The following is a 17,262-nucleotide window of genomic DNA, read 5'->3' as shown; positions in this document are numbered from 1 at the left end:
CACACTAAATTACAAGATAATTATTACAAAACTAAACCAAAAACACAAAACTTGATAAAATGGCAGAAAAATATTAAAAATAAACTTAAACTAAACAATCTAATAGAAAAAGACAAAAACTACTGAAATGCACAGAAATGACTCCAAAAAAACAAACCAACATGACAATGAAAATCACCACTAGAGGGCGTAGTTATTGATGATTCCAAACATAGAGCTGTCTCATGCACACCTGATCAAACCCAGCTCAGGTTCTAAAGAGAAAACCCCCTTGGTTACCATAGTAACACAGTCTGTGGGTCAAACCTGATCCTGACCAGGTTTAAGATGCAGACTCACTCGTATGAAACTACGTCATCTTTTTGAAAGAAGTCATTTAGTGAAGCTTTAAACACAAAACAAAACTTAAAAAGACTTCCATTATATATATATATATATATATTTTATTTAAATACCGTTTTAATACGGTATTTTAAGAGGAAATTAATTAAATGTTTAGTGTTGAGTTCAACAAACATTCACAAGTTTCACAAATTACATATTATTTAATTGTGAGTTACAGCATCTTCTTTTATTTAACGCGGACAGATGTTTAAAAAAACTTGTCAAACTGTGTGATCACATGATCAGTGTGTGATCACATGATCAGTGTGTGATCACATGATCAGTGTGTGGTCACATGATCAGTGTGTGGTCACATAATCAGTGTGTGATCACATGATCAGTGTGTGATCACATGATCAGTGTGTGGTCACATGATCAGTGTGTGATCACATGATCAGTGTGTGGTCACATGATCAGTGTGTGGTCACATGATCAGTTGTTTTCTGTGATAAATTGACTAAATAACACCTTTATTACTTTTAAAATGTTCAAACCACAGAAACGTCTTTTATTCTCACTGCCCAGTAACAGATGATGTCACATCCTGTTGGTCTAAGCTGCAGTGCATATGCACCTTCACCTCTTTAATCATTAAATCTGTGATCGATCTCGTAGGTCTTAATCTAAACACTGTCAGCTGATTGGCTGAGCTGGAGCTCCAAGATGAGAGGAGTTTGATGGAATGGCAAAAGGGGGCGTGGCCACAGACGGCTTTAAAGCAGGTTGAAACCATAAGCCTGGCTCTACTGAAACCCCCCCCAGGGCTGACCTGTGCGGGTGGAGACTGCATAGGGTTGTTGTCTAGGATGATGTGCTGCAGGTGTCTGAGCTTCCTGTACGTCGGAGGGATCTCTGTGATCTTATTGCAGGAGAAGTCGAGTCGGATCAGAGGCAGGTCGGCCAGCTCTGAACAAAACAAGTAGAGACGGCTTTGTTTTCCTGCCAACTGTAACATCTGAGAGATGCTACTACTGAGCATGCTAATCATGCACTGACCCTCAGGCAACATGTGAAGGCAGTTCTTCCTGATGTTCAGCTCCCGTAAGGCTTGAAGTCTCCCCACCTGTGCTGGAAGAACCTGGATCTCATTACAGCTCACGTCCTGTCAGAGAAGAAACACCAGATGTCTCCAGATGCCTTCAAGAAACCACGAATATTTTCTCAACAATTTCAGCCATTATTGCTTGTTTTGACCATTTTTCTGCAACTACACCAAACCTGTCATATTTTAACCTATTTTCATCACTTTTTCTTGCCATATTTTTGCTCTCCATCAAATTTCAATTCCTTTTCTTCACATTTTTCCACTTTAGAGACATGTTCAGCACTTATAAACCCTTTCCACCACTTTTCCACCTAATGTCACATATGATGACCCATTAATGTCACTTTTAACCTCTTTACACCATATTTCATGCTTATTTTTGCCAATTTAACCACATTCATGATATGCAATGCTCATTATTTGCCAGTTTAAACTAATTGTTCCTTGTAATTGTTCCAATATTGAGACTTTGGACCATTTCTTTTTACAATTTGAGCCCATTTTTGCTTATTTTTACCCTTTTTCTGCAACTACACCAAACTTGTTTTATTTTAACCTGTTTTCATCACTTTTTGTTGCCATATTGTTGCTCCTTTTAATGGATTTTTGCTTCATTACTCCCATTTCTAACACTTCACCGTCGAATTCAATGCATTTTCTGGACATTTTTTCCACATTCAAGACATTTTCAGCACTTATAATCCCTATTTACTACATTTCCCGCCTAATGTCACGTATGTTGACTCTTCATTGTCACTTTTAACCTCTTTCACGCATAATTCAAGCATATTTTTTGCCAATTTAACCACATTCACAATTTGTCATGCCCATTATTCGCCAGTTTAAACTAACTGTTCCAATATTGACACTTTTTGTCCACTCTAATTTGCAACTTTTAACCATTTTATGTGGTTTTTAAAATCCCATTTCACCATCTTTTCAACAATTTTTGGTCACTTTGAACCCATTTTATTTGTGATTAAAACCAGGATTTCCATCTTTAAGATGACTATAATAATAATAATAAACATTCCTGGATAACAGTGGATATTATTCAGATGAATAAATAAATGTGTTTATCACAGATTCATAGAACCATTATTTTGCTGACTCTCCTTTATTCCCCTTCTAGACAACATGCTGCTCACCAGCTCCATCAGCTCTTTGGCTCTACCGATCTCCTCAGGGATGGACACCAGCTTGTTGTTGCTCACCAGCAGCACTTTGAGGGGGAGGTTGAACAGGTATTTGGGCAGAATGGTCAGGAGATTTCGGCTGTGGAGAGAATCAGAACAAAGAAGTACGTTTAAAGAAGAGTTCATCCACTTCATCATCATGTTCAGCATCTAAACAGAAATGATCTATGGGGAGAGATTTGGCTCACAAATATTCACAAATATATCAACATTTTCACGTGTTTTTTCTTAATATTTTCACGTGGTTTTTTTTTTATATTTTCATGTTTTTTGTAGATTTTCACGTGTTTTTAGATTTTCATGTGTTTTTCAGATTTTCATGTGTTTTTTTAGATTTTTACGCAGTTTTTGATTTTCACATGTTTTTTTTTTTTTGTTTTTCACATGTTTTTAGATTTTCACATTTTTTTTTTAAATTTACCCATGTGTTTTGTAAATTTGCACGGGTTTTTTAGATTTTCACGGTTTTTTTTTTTCACATGGGTTTTTTCATATTTGCATGTTTTTTTTATATTTTCACGTTTTTAGATTTTCACGTGTTTTCACATTTTAACAAGATTTTAGATTTTCATGTTTTTTTTAGATTTTCACGTGTTTTCAGATTTTAACAAGTTTTTAGATTTTCACGTGGTTTTTTTTAAATTTTCACGTGGTTTTTTTTAAATTTTCACGTGGTTTTTTTTTTTTTAGATTTTTGTGTGTTTTTAGATTTTCACATTTTTTTTTAGATTTAGATTCCATGTGTTTTTCAGAAATGTCCTTGACACACAAATTACGCATGATAAAAATCTGAAAATTTTTTGTGACAAATCTCTCCCCATAAAAATGGACACAGGTTAAAAAACTTTATCTAGAAGAAACTTTGGAAAAGTTGCTCACCTGACGTCGATATATGTCAACATCTGCAGGTTGACGATGGCTTCAGGGATAAACTTGATGCAGTTATGATACAGGTTGAGAGACTCGAGGGGCGCAAACAGACACACTTCAGGGGGGACGTCCGTGAGACGGTTCTTGGACAAATCTGTCATCGAGAAAAACAGAACGTAATAAAAGGTATTGGTGCCTCAGCATAGTTTTAAATACATTTAAACATACCATATAATACAGTGATTTAATAAATGTACATAATGGCTAATTAATGTAAATATAATACAGAATATCACAGCAGGCCAACAGAATATAAAAATAAGAATAAAAAATATTATATTTCAAAAAGTGCAGTGTTTCTATGAAATTCCAAATAATTTCATTCAAAAAGTGCAAAAGTATGAATAAAGAATCCTAAATCTTATAATTATTCTAAAAAACTCTACATCTGTTTTCAGAATCACAATAAGAGAAAAATAATGTAAAAAAAAATACACAAAATGATTGAAAAACACACATTACAAGAACAAAATACGCAAAATGACAGACAAATAAACAAAACAACCACAGAATACACAGAATTTTTGAAAAAACACAGAAGACAACAGAAAAAAATACGCAAAATGATTGAAGAATATAGAAAACCACAGCAAATATACACAAAATAAGAATAAAATATGCGAAACAACAAAAAACACGACTCCCAAAACATAGAGATATGACTGTCCACATTAGTTCTACTAAAGTTATTCAAGAAAATAAATAAAGCAATATGAACCTTTTTTTATTTATTATTTTGATCATTTCTGATATGACATATAAATACCTCACGTGTGTGTTTTGGGACAATATCACACATACAGACGCTATTTGTGGTGAAACCTTCTCATCACTATCACATCCTGCTGAATAGACACTCACACAAACGGCTGCAAATCAAGCCGGAAACAAAAGCCAGGATCACGACACATGGAACACTGTGCTTTTGTTTTGAAAATCACCTTCACACTCCAATCGATTCTGAAGCTGTGAATGGAGAACAAGGTTGTCTTCTGAATTATTTCTGGGTGAGATAATTAGAGCTGCAGGTCAGGGCTGCAAAGCTCCAGATAAACACAAAGCTTTAAATTACCGTATCCTGCCTAAAGTCAATGAACGGCCCACATCCAGAAAAACCTCATGCATACAAATACATGAAGGTGTTACTCTATCACAGACATTGGTCATTATGATCAGCCTGAAAGGTAAACGCAAAAAATGACTCTAAACACACTAAAATGAACGAAAAGAACATAAAACGACAGCAAAGTTACACACAGTTACTTCAAAATTAGTACCGAAACACGCATTATAGCAACAAAATACACAAAACGACAGCCAAATAAACACATTTACTCCAAAAACACACACTATAAAAACAAAATACACAAAATAATAGAAAATATATAAACTGACCACAATATACTAGAATTCTTGAAAAATATCGCAAAACAATAGCAAAAATAAAATACACAAAAATACTCCAAGAAACACACATTATAAGACAAAAAATACACAAAACAATTGCAAAAATACTCCAAAAACACACATTATCAGAACAAAATACACAAAATGAATGAAAGAGAAATAAATCAATCGCAAAAATACACAAAATGATTGGAAAATAGACAAAAAAACAGCAAAAATACACAAAATGACTCCAAAAACATACATTATAACAACAAAATACGCAAAATGATGGACAAATATACAAAACAACTGCAAAAATACACAAAATGTTTGCAAAAAACAAGAAACAACTGCAAAAATACACAAAATGATTGAAAAATACACAAAACAACAATAAAAAAAATCACAAACGTGACACAATTACGTAACAAAAAATGCACCAAAAATCACAAAACACACAAAACAACAATGAGATAAAAAGACAATAACAAACGAGAGAAAACAACAACATAAATATTCACATAATGACAAAAACACACAATGATTGGGAAAAAAAACACCAACAACAAGAACCTTTGAGAAAACTTTAGATTTCTACGAGCTATAAATGTTCCACAACCATTGAACTGCGTGTGTGTGTGTGTGTGTGTGTGTGTGTCTGACAGCAGTCAATAAGAAGAAGTAGAAGCAGAGCGTGGTGCAGCCATGCAGAACCAAAACTAGAGGAAGTCTAACGTGTTAGGGAAGCACACGTTACCACGTGAGGAAAGAGCAGAGCTGAGGTCACAGTGTCTACTGGTTTACCATTAACAGTCAATTCTCCCCCCTCACCCCTCACCCCTCACCCCTCACCCCCAAGCCTGGACGTAGATGCTGTAACTCAGCTGTGTGTGTGTGTGCGTATGTGTGTGTGTGCTGACTATTCTCACATCCCCAGAGATGTGGGGGTGCACCATCTGCAGCCCACTGTGTGTGTGTGTGTGTGTGTGTGGTGTGTGTGTGTGTGTGTGTGTGTGTGTGTGTGTGTGTGTGTGTGTGTGTGTGTGTGTGTGTGTGTGTGTGTGTGTGTGTAATCCACCTGCTGGAGCACTTTAGCACTGATATCTGATAATAACGAGTGTTCCACATGAACATGATATGTGGGTCTGACTACCCCATGACACAGGAAACTAACTGTCATTTTTTATGAAGGCTTGTGAAGCTAATCACAGATTATTCTAGCGCGTTAAATATGAAATCTAAGTCTAAATATTAAATTTAACTCTAAATGTTAAATGTTCAATATTAATATCTAAATCTAAATGATAAATGTTCAATATTAATATCTAAATCTAAATGATAAATGTTCAATATTAATATCTAAATCTAAATGTTAAATATAAATGTTAAATATTAATGTCTAAATCTAAACCTAAATGTTAAATCTAAACCTAAATGTTAAATCTAAATCAAAATGTTAAATCTAAACCTAAATGTTAAACCTAAATCTAAATGTTAAATCTAAATGTTACATTTCAATATAAATGGTAAATCTAAATGCTAAATGTTAAATATCACTGGGCTTTTATTTTGGTACTTCAGGTGAATTTGTATATTAGCTAAATATTTAGTTTCGCCCATGGCATTTAGATTTAACATTTAACATTTAGATTCAACATTTAACATTTACTTTTAAATTAGCATTTAGATTTAACATTTAGATTTAAAATATAAATTTTTTAAACGTGGTTTGTTGGTAAATGTTGCAAGAAGTTGTTTATTTTAGCATGAACATCTTTACAAATGGCGCTCCATAAAATTGTGCCAAACATGCTTAATACGGTTGATGAAGTTAACTATTATAATTATTCAACTGTTCTTTGCATAAACGCACTGAAACCAACAGATTTAACATCCAGCTGTTAGCTACACATGCTAAAGCTAACATTAGCCCACCTGTTTTACAGTGAAAAATATGGTGGAAATGTGTGATATTGTCCCTAAAACATGTGGGTCATAGAGATATTTATAATTTCAGAATGTGAAGTTGTGTCACATTAAGTGAGATTTTTCACGAGAATCTCTTTGTTCGCCCGTTTAAAAACACAAATTGTGTGTAAAGTCGTCATCATTTTCCAAAACATGCTTATGAAGCTATAATCAGTGTAAAATTGTTAATTTTGCTTGATTATGTAAAGAAAATATTATAATACAAATAATTCATAAATATCAATAATATTAACAATATTCAAATTTACGTGAACTCCGTTATTTTTTGTCTGTTTTTTTATGCCATCACAGAGACTAACACAAACAAAACAAAAAAAAACATTCATGGATATAAAAAAAAAAAAATGTGAGTATTAGCTCAGTATTTGTGACATATTAATTTATATTAATATTTCTAAAATCATGCTCTTTACGTGACTTTCTGCCTGCATAGATTCTATTTCAATTAAATAAAATGTTCAGTAACTACGGGATAACTGAACCCCGTACACACACGTACACACACACACACACGTACACACACACACACACACACACACACACACACACACACACACACACACACACACAGCCTGTCTACCACACACTGTGGTCACATCTGCTGCTCTGTAATCAGCTCATTAGTCATCTTTCACTCAGGCTTTTGTTTTGTTTTTATCAAACTGAACCACTGTAGGCGTCACTACGTAGTTCACGGAGTTTCCTGTGGCCTCAGTGCCTTCATATCAAGATAAAAAATAAATATTAATGCAGTTTGAACCTGTAATATTACTAAATACCCGACATGGACAACTGGCGGCCTAGGGCCCACATGAGGCCCACGGTCATATTTTCTGTGGCCCCCAAAGCAAATGCACAAAAACAATAACAATAACAAAATACAACAATACAGAAACATACAGTAAAAGACAAGAGAAAGACATAGAAAATACTCCAGAAACACACAAAACTACCACAAAAATGAACAAAACGACAACAGTAATACTAAAAAAAAACGACAACAAAAGTACACAAACCCACAGTACCACAAACAGACAAAATGACAACACAAATACACAATATGACATACATTTTACAGGCTTGTTAATGTGTTTCAACAATCAACTGAGCATTAAAGCATAAAAGCATTAAAACAGGAAAAAAAAAGAAAGCGTTTACAGGAAAAAATACACAAAATGACGACACAAATACACAATATGACTCCAAAAAACATACAAAATTACTACAAAACTGAACAAAACGACAACAGTAATGATAAAAACTCATAAAAGTGACTCTAAAAACTCTTGGTTCTTTCCTGTACTAATGCTCATTATTCTAAATACTGACATGAATGTACATAATGTGGCCCTTCCATCAAACAAACACATTATTGCTGTGATAAAAGTCTGCACTAAGGTAAAAAATGGTTCATAAATAAAAGCAGAATTACTGGTGATAAACAGCTGGAAATAAACTCATTTTAGGTGTAAATACTGAGAAAAGCTGAGCTGTATTTGTGATATACACAATCAAACACGGACACATTAAGCACTCAACACATTAAATATGAATGATCACATGATCTTTGATTTCTCATGTTACCAAATTTTCTTATGAAAGGTAGAGCCAAGAAAATAACATGGTTAGATTAATTTAATAGATATATGAGCAACTTTTACACAAATATGTGATTTTATCTGATGTGAGGGTCACATGATCAACATTCATCATGTCAGCATTTACAATAATAACCAGAGCATTAACAACAAAGAGTTTTTGTGTGTTTTTGTATATTTTTCTCTCATTTTGTATGCGCTTTTTGATGTTTTTGGATTCATTTTGTGACTTTTTTTCTTGACATATTGTGTGTTTTTGGTCAGTTTGCAAATTTTTGTTGTTGTTTTGTATATTTTTTATTTGTCATTTTGTAGAATTTGTTGTCATTTTGTGTATTTCTTTCACATTTTGTACATTTTTATTGTTGTTTTGTACATTGTTCTGTCATTTTGCTTATTTTAGTTGTCATTTTGTATATTTAGTTCTCGTTTTAGGTATTTTTGTTGTTGTTTTGTATATTTTTCTGTCAATTTGTATATTTGTGTTGTCATTTTCAATATTTTTCTGTCATTTTGTGAGTGGTTTTTACTGTTTTTGGATTCATTTTTACAATATTCTTCATGTCATATTGTGTGTTTTTGTAGTCGTTTTGCATATTTTTCTGTCATTTTGTGTATTTTTGTTGTCGTAATGTTTGGATTAACTTGATGTATTTTTGCTATAATTTGGATGTACTTTTGCTGGTTTTTGTGTCTTTTTCTGTCATTTTGGGAGTTTTTGGAGTCATTGTGTCTGTGTTTACTTTTGGGGCAGCACAACATTGTTCTGCGATATATATTAAACATTTAATCAGATTAATATTATCAATGCTCTTTGAGAGCCTGAGGTGAAATGTGTGGTAAAAGTACATGTTTAACTTCATCATATTTCATAATCATTACTGGAATAGTTTATTTATTATAGCTCAAAGACCTTTTGATTTATAGGTGGGGTGGGGCTGTTTTTAGCATCTACTTTAGATTATTTAACGGGTTGATTATTAATTCTAAGAATGTCAGCCTTGTCCTTGAAGGGTTGAACAGCTAAAGAATGTGACAAAGACACAAACTCACTCACTGTGTCCACAAGGCTTGTTAATGTGTTCCAACAATCAACATTCATGTCAGCTTTTAAAATAAACTGAACAAACCGAGCATTAAAACAGGGAAAAAAGAAAGAGTTTAGTTGTTTTTGTTGTTTTTAATCTCATTTTGTGTGTTATTGGCGTTATTAAGAGAAATATTTTGCTCATTTTATGTAATTATGTTGTGTTTTTTGACCATTCAGTCTATTTATGTTGTTGTTTTGCATGTTATTTTATTATTTTGTGTATTTTCATGTCATTTTGAGTCATTTTTATTGTCGTTTTATTTATTTTTCTGTTATTTTTGTTCATATTTGTGGTCATCATGTGTGTTTTTTGAGTAAATTTGTGTATTTTGTTTCTGCTTTGGCTGTTTTTTGGGTGTTTTTAGAGTCGTTTTGTGCATTTACTTTTGGGGCTCTACAAAATGAAACCGAGGGCCACAAAATATTTAGTTTTTTTGTCGTAAAATTGTCTATTTTGTTTCATTTTTGGAGGTTTTTGGAGTCATTTTGTGCGTTAACTTTTGGAGCTGCTTGAAATTAAACCAAGGGCCACAAAATGCTTGAGTTTTTTGGTTTATTTGTGCATTTTATTTCTGTTTTGGGGCATTTTGTGCATTTACTTTTGGGGTTGCACAAAATTAAATAAAGTACCACAATTTTATTTTATTTTTTTTGCAAATTTAATATCCAAGATTACAACAACAATAAAAAAAAACTAAAAATGTTGTGGCCCTTGGATACATTTTGTGCAGCCCCAGAAGTAAACACACAAAATCACTCTAAAACATGCAAAACATTTTTTGTGCATCACCAATATTTTTAAATGAAATATATACAGTAACACTCCCAGGACTAAAACAACAATTCTTTGACCATAAACATCCTGTGATCACTGGAGTAAGTCAGACAATAAACACAGCACTGGGGTAAAGGTTGCTGCACTCCATCATATGTGATCCCTGGGGGGGTGATGACAGGCGGGGCTTGGGGAGGAGGATGGTGGAGGCACATGAACATCTGCCTCTGTTAGGCCTCTGCACAAGGTCGGCCCAGCGTCTCCGAGCTCTTTCACGTTCTCGTGGGAAAACGAACGGACTGACGACAAACTGCCAGCAGCGCACAACAAACACACACACCTCAGTGTGAGTGTGAGGCGAGCCCACCACATTCTGTTTACAGATGGGGGTCACACACGCTCCAGGGCCACCATCCAGTCCCCCAGTGGAAATGGATGTTTGACTGCTTAATTAAACATGGAACAGAATGACTTTAAATGTGACAGACGGTTAACCTCTTACCAGAGGTGAAGTACTCACCTTACTGTAACTGAGTTGTGTTTATGAGTACTTTTTTGAGTATATTTCTAGATCAGTGACTTTACATGTACTTAAGTACGTTTTAAAAGACGTAAACTAATTTGTTACATTTCTACACCACATTTATTTATTTATCTGAATATTATCCACTGTTATCCAGGAAGTGCATCATTATTTGCATCATAGTATATAGTCATCTTAAATATATTGTTTTAATCAGAAATGAAATGGGTTAAAAGTCACCAAAAATGGTGGAAAAGGTGGTGAAATGGGATTATAAAAACCACAGTAATTGGTTAAAAGTTGCAAATTTACAATATTGGACCAATTAGTTTAATCTGGCAAATAATGGGCAGGGCAAATCGTGAATGTGGAGAAATTGGCAAAAAAATAACCATGAAATAAAGTGAAAAGAGGTTAAAAGTGACAGCGATGGATCAACATATGTGACATTAGGTGTAAAAGTGGTGGAAAGGGTTTAAAAGTGCTGAAAATGTGTTGAAAGTGGAAAAAATGTGCAGAAAAGGCATTGGAATTTGATGGAAAGCAAAAATATGTCAAGAAAAAGTGATGAAAAAAGCTGAAAATATGGCAAGTTTGGTGTACTTGCTGAAAAATGGTAAAAATAAGCAAAAACGGGCTCAAATTGTCCAAACAAAATGGTTCTAAATCTCAATATTGGAACAATTAGTTTGAACTGGCAAATAATGGGGATGACAAATAGTGGATGTGTTTAAATTGGAAAAAGCACGAAATATGGTTAAAAAAAAAAGGTTAAAAGTGACAATAATGGGTCAACATACGTGACATTAGGTGGAAAAGTGGTGGAAAAGGTTTATAAATGCAGAAAATGTCTTGAAATTGGAACAAAATGTGCAAAAAAGGCATTGAAATTTGATGTAGAAGTGTCAAAAATGCATTAAAAGGAACAAAATATGGAAAGAAAAAGTGATGAAAATAGATTAAAATGTGGTAAGTTTGGTGTAGCTGCAGAAAAGGGGTAAAAATAAGCAAAAAGGAGCAAAAATCTTTAGAGTTTTAGTTTGCCATAATAACCATAAGGTACATTATCTGACAAAAAGTACAAGTCAAGCGTTTTTTTTTATTTTTTGCTGTTTTTTGTTGTTGTTTCTGCTGATACTAACACACTAACCTTGTGCAGCGTTGTAACACTGCATATTTTCACAGTTCAGAGACACACACACGTAGAAAATAAACGTCAACGTTCAGATTCATCACATTTGATCAGCATCATAACAATGATAACAGTCGTTTGTGATGCAGATTGTGTTCAGTGTAAATGTAGTTACAACATGTCCCCCAAAGCAGACACAAATACACAGAACAACAACAAAAATGTTGAACATGACAGAAAAATACAACAAGAATGCACAAATAAGACTTCAAAAACACAAAATGACAAGAGAAATATGCACAAAATGACTCACAAAACACGCTTGACAACAACAAGAATACACAAAACATAAAAAATATACCAAACAATAGCAAAAATACACAAAATGACTCCAAACGCACACATTATGATAACAAAAATGCATAAAATGACAAGAAAAATCCACAAATATGCATAGCAACAATAAAATTATGTAAAATGATGGAAAAGTACAACAAAGAATAAACAAAATGACTCAAAGAACGCAAAACTACAACAAACAAGATGAGTGAAGAATGTAAAAATTACAAGAAAACTCTACAAAATGACAGAGAAATATACAAAGCAACAATAAAATTATGTAAAATGACAGAGAAATACAACAAACATACACAAATAAGACTTCAAAAACACAATATGACAAGAGAAATATGCACAAAATGACTCACAAAACACGCTAGACAACAACAAAAATACATAAAACATAAAAATATATACCAAACAACAGCAAAAAATACACAAAACGACTCCAAACACACACATTAAGATAACAAAAATCCACTAAATTAAAAAAATATACAAAATAAGAAGAAAAATACATAAAATGACAGAGAAATATACAAAGCAACAATAAAATTATGTAAAATGATGGAAAAATACAACAAAAATACAACAAACACATGTAAGATGAGTGAATAATATAGAAATGAGAACAAAAATACACAAAATGACAAAAAAAATATACTAATAATCAATGAAAAATAAATAAAACCACAAAACACACACAAAATGATAAAAAAACAGACACACAAACACTTTGTTCTTTCCATTAAAGCTCAGATTGGTCATTATTCTAAATGATGACATCATAAAAGTTACACATCTCTGGGCTGTTGGTGTCAGCGTTAACCAGTAAATAACCTTTACTTATCCTGTCCGACCACATCTCTAATGAAACTGCACCACTAACAATCAGCTGCTACGACTACTATCATGTCATTGAGGACGAGCTTGTTTTGCAGCCACTCTATATAAGAACACTTGGTATGTACGGCCTGTACGCACACACAGCCTTCAGAGGACGTGACCCACAGAATGAATCACAACAGGAAGAAGACGTCTCACTGTAACGTTCACTAAGCACCAGCCCAGTGCGTTTCCTGTTGGTCTTAAGGTTTCTCTCCAATCACAGCCATTGTTTCCCTGCATTGATCACTGACAGTGATTCAGTATAGGAGTCTGTTATTATGGCAAGTCATAAATATGAGATAGAATCTATGACTTTCTAGCTCATAATTATGACATTACTAACTCATAATTATGACTTTCTATATCATAATTATGACATTACAAACTCATAATTATGACATTACTATCTCATAATTATGACTTTCTATCTCATATATGAGAAAGAAAGTCATAGGTTTATGAGATAGTAATGTCATATCATAATTATGATATAGAAAGTCATTATGACATTACTAACTCATAATTATGACTTTTTTCCTCATAATTATGACTCTTTATTTCATAATTAATTATGACATTACTGACTCATAATTATGACTTTCTACCTCACAATTATGACTAACTCATAATTATGACTTTCTATCTCATAATTATAACTTTCTATCTCATATATGAAAAGGAAAGTCATAATTATGAGTTAGTAATGTCATAATTATGATATAAAAAGTCATTGTGACATTACTAACTCATAATTGTGACTTTCTGTCTCAGAATTATGACTCTTTATCTCATAATTATGATTTTCAAACTCATAATTAATTATGACATTACTAACTCGTAATTATGATTTTCTACCTTACAATTATGACTTATCTCATAATTATGACATTACAAACTCATCATTATGATTTTCTATCTCATAATTATGACATTACTAACTCATAATTATGACTTTCTGTCTCAGAATGATGACTTTACGTGGTGACCACTAGATCCAATGATCCAGTGATCAATAATGATCCATAAATGAAATGATCCAGTGATCCAGTGATCCAGTGATCCAGTGATCCATGCCTGTCTGGGGGCGTCTGTCGTCTCATCTCACGCACGGGGGAGACCGACAACACCCCCCAAAGCAGAGCTGACAAACCTCGTCACATAGTGCGTTTATTCCGCGTGCATGTGCCCACTTTAGGGAGAATACATGAGTTACTTACGCGCACGCACCCATTAAAAAAAGATCAGACAGAATCCACGCTGCTATGCGGACACGCCGCATCCACAGACGCACCTACACGCACGCTCACGCACACGCACGGACCTGCTTGGGTTGTGTCCGTCAGATCGAAGCTCATCCCCGGGTACTCCCTCAGCTTCCTCCCGCTCAGGTTCAGGATCCCCGAGCACACCGCGTCCTCCAGAGCCCGGTCCAGGCTGCGGGCCGAGAGGTGCTGCTGGTGCTGGTGGTTCTGGTGGTTCTGGTGGTTCTGATGATGATGATGGTTCTGGTACTGGCTCTGGCTCTGGTTCTGGCTCTGCACCGGGCTCCAGTGAGGTCCGCTGGGTCCCGGATGGCTTTGTGCAGCACTGACAGCTCCCACACCTCCATGACTAGACGCCATTTTTTCGTGTGAGATAAATTACTGTTGGAATAATGAGGAGCAGAAGAAGAACGCACAGAAGCAGCAGCAGCAGCAGCAGCAGACTCCCCGCCCATGCGCATTCAGCGGCTGTACCAGGGGCGGACGCTAGGGGGCAGCATAGAGAGCTGCTGATGCTGATGCTGCTGCTGCTGCTGCTGGTGATGATGATGATGATGATGATGATGATGGTAGGGATGGGGATGAGCATGCATGGTGTGGTGTGGTGGCCATTTTAGACTCCTACTGTCTTTTTCCACCTGTAAAATTCAACAATCTGCAGAAAAAAACCTAAAAAAAAAAAGCATTAAGAGTAAAATTCCTCCCAGGACTCAGAGCATTGTGTGAACAAACTGTTCACACAATGAAACAAAACTTTGCACAATCATGTGATTCCACTTTTACACAGGAGCCGCGAACTGAAATTATATTCATATTTAGATGTGTAAATAAAGGTTTTATATTGTGTGTGAGTATGCAATGTTTGTGCAGTGTGAGTGAATATACAAGTAAATACATTTTATTTATAAAGCGCTCTTTCACAGATAACAAGTTCTGATGAACTACGACCGGGCCCACGGAACGTCTCCACGCCGAATAGCAGGTACCATGTTCCCGAGAATTCAGTGAAATGACTTGGTTCCATCGAGTAAAACAAAAGAAATTGTGCAACATAAAATCATAATCAACATTGAATTGCCTTTGAAACGATATATGACACGACTATGTTCTGGTGAATTTAGAAATGACTGGAAAAAAAGGGTGGGCCCCCCAGGCCCCTATCCCCCCTCGCCCTTTCAAAAAGGTCTCCGAGAGGCTCTTGACATCCGCTCATAGAATATCCATGACGATTCAATGAGCATTAACGGAGGAGTAGTCATTTGGAAACTTTGGCCCCCGGGGGCCCTCTAGCACCCCCGTAGCACATACGAAGTAATTAGTCCCATTCATATATTGGTATGTGTCAATGATTTGGTACCACCAACTGTCACAATATTTGACTCACAAATAAATGAGGAAGGATTGCAGGGAGGAGAAAAAAAAGGATTGCCAGCCGCTGGGGGGCACGCGCGTGCAGCCTCTGTAGGCGCTCCACATGCTCCCTTGTAGCTTGCGGGGTGGGAGTGGGGACGGGCGCCGTCAGAGGCTTTGCTTTCCCTCTGAAACAGTCAGATGATGTGTGACGACCTTGGTAGATCTGGTTCAGAAAGCAAAAGTCCAGGTGGCGATGGGGGAGGGGGAGATGGAGGGGGACCGAGCGTCAGTCGGTACAACATCTTTGGTGAAATAGAAGACAGGCAACCTTGAGCGGTTGGTGTGTGGGGGGAGGCCAATGATGATAAGCAATTTGTGTTTGTCATTTTAAAGTTAGATGCCAGCGCTTAATAATATATGAGTGAGCTTGGATGTTGGTTAGGCATTACATTAAATGTGCTATGTGGGTAATGTTATTATTATTATTTAGCATTTTCTTGTTTTTAATATGCATTCCCCTTTGAATAAATAAACAAATCAAATCAACATTAGAATAATGACAAATCTGAGCATTAACACAAGAAAACAACAAAGGCTTATTTTTTTAAGTCATTTACTGTATATGTATGTTTTGTGTATTTTTGTTGTCATTAAAAAAAATTACAATAATTCTATATTCTATTTAGAGTCTCCTTGCAGGGGCACCATAGAAGAATTGTTAAAACAAGTTAAAAACATACAATAAATATATACCATTTACAATTTTCACTTATTTTATGTGTTTTTAGTGTCATTTTGTGTATTTTTGTTGATGTTTTGTGCATTTTTATTTTATTTTGCGTTTTGTCATTTTGTAAAATCTTTCATTTCATACAGTTTTAGTGTCATTTTTTGTATTTTTGTTGATGTTTTGTGCATTTCTATCTAATTTTGTGTGTTTTTGTTCTCATTTTGTATATAAGTCTCTCATTTTGTTTTTTCTGTTGTCATTTCATGTGTTTTTGGAGATGTTTTGCTGTTTATTTGTGTATTTTTCTCTCATTTTACATTTTAAAAGCTATTTTGTTGTCGTTTACTTTGGGGCCAAACAAAAGGACATGGACTTTACATAAACTGTCCTGTGGTAGTGATACATTCAAATAATTTTCAGATTTTTCAAATATTTTTAATTTTAAAATCATTTAAATTTGGCATTTTTGTTGTAAAAAAAAATTAAGAGTGACTGCCCTCTAGGGGTTGAAATCCGGTTATTGCAATCAAATTTAGCTATTAACCTGAGAATGATTGTTTTTGTGACGTTTTGGTGGCTTCTTAAATGCATAAATAAATTTTAAAAAATAAAAAAAATAATCGGATCAAAACTTCAACT

The 17,262-nt window shown here is 34.6% G+C and overlaps 1 protein-coding gene across 1 annotated transcript in view; it reads right to left on the bottom strand.

Annotated features, from left to right (window-relative positions):
* LOC114475653 (leucine-rich repeat and calponin homology domain-containing protein 2-like) overlaps positions 1 to 14,968 on the bottom strand; it is a 29,456-nt gene extending 14,488 nt beyond the window's left edge. Inside the window, exons 1-5 of the mRNA XM_028466646.1 lie at positions 14,600 to 14,968; positions 3,505 to 3,649; positions 2,578 to 2,704; positions 1,381 to 1,486; positions 1,154 to 1,290 (exon numbers count right to left, since the gene is read on the bottom strand). Of these exons, the coding sequence (XP_028322447.1) occupies positions 1,154 to 1,290; positions 1,381 to 1,486; positions 2,578 to 2,704; positions 3,505 to 3,649; positions 14,600 to 14,900 (816 nt within the window). The 5' untranslated portion in view covers positions 14,901 to 14,968. The remainder of the gene's footprint in view (positions 1 to 1,153; positions 1,291 to 1,380; positions 1,487 to 2,577; positions 2,705 to 3,504; positions 3,650 to 14,599) is intronic.
* Between the last annotated feature and the right edge of the window lie 2,294 nt (positions 14,969 to 17,262).

This window comes from Gouania willdenowi, chromosome 14 (assembly GCF_900634775.1).
Source record: "Gouania willdenowi chromosome 14, fGouWil2.1, whole genome shotgun sequence".
NCBI lineage: Eukaryota > Metazoa > Chordata > Actinopteri > Blenniiformes > Gobiesocidae > Gouania > Gouania willdenowi.
This window is presented reverse-complemented; position numbering and strand designations above follow the sequence as displayed.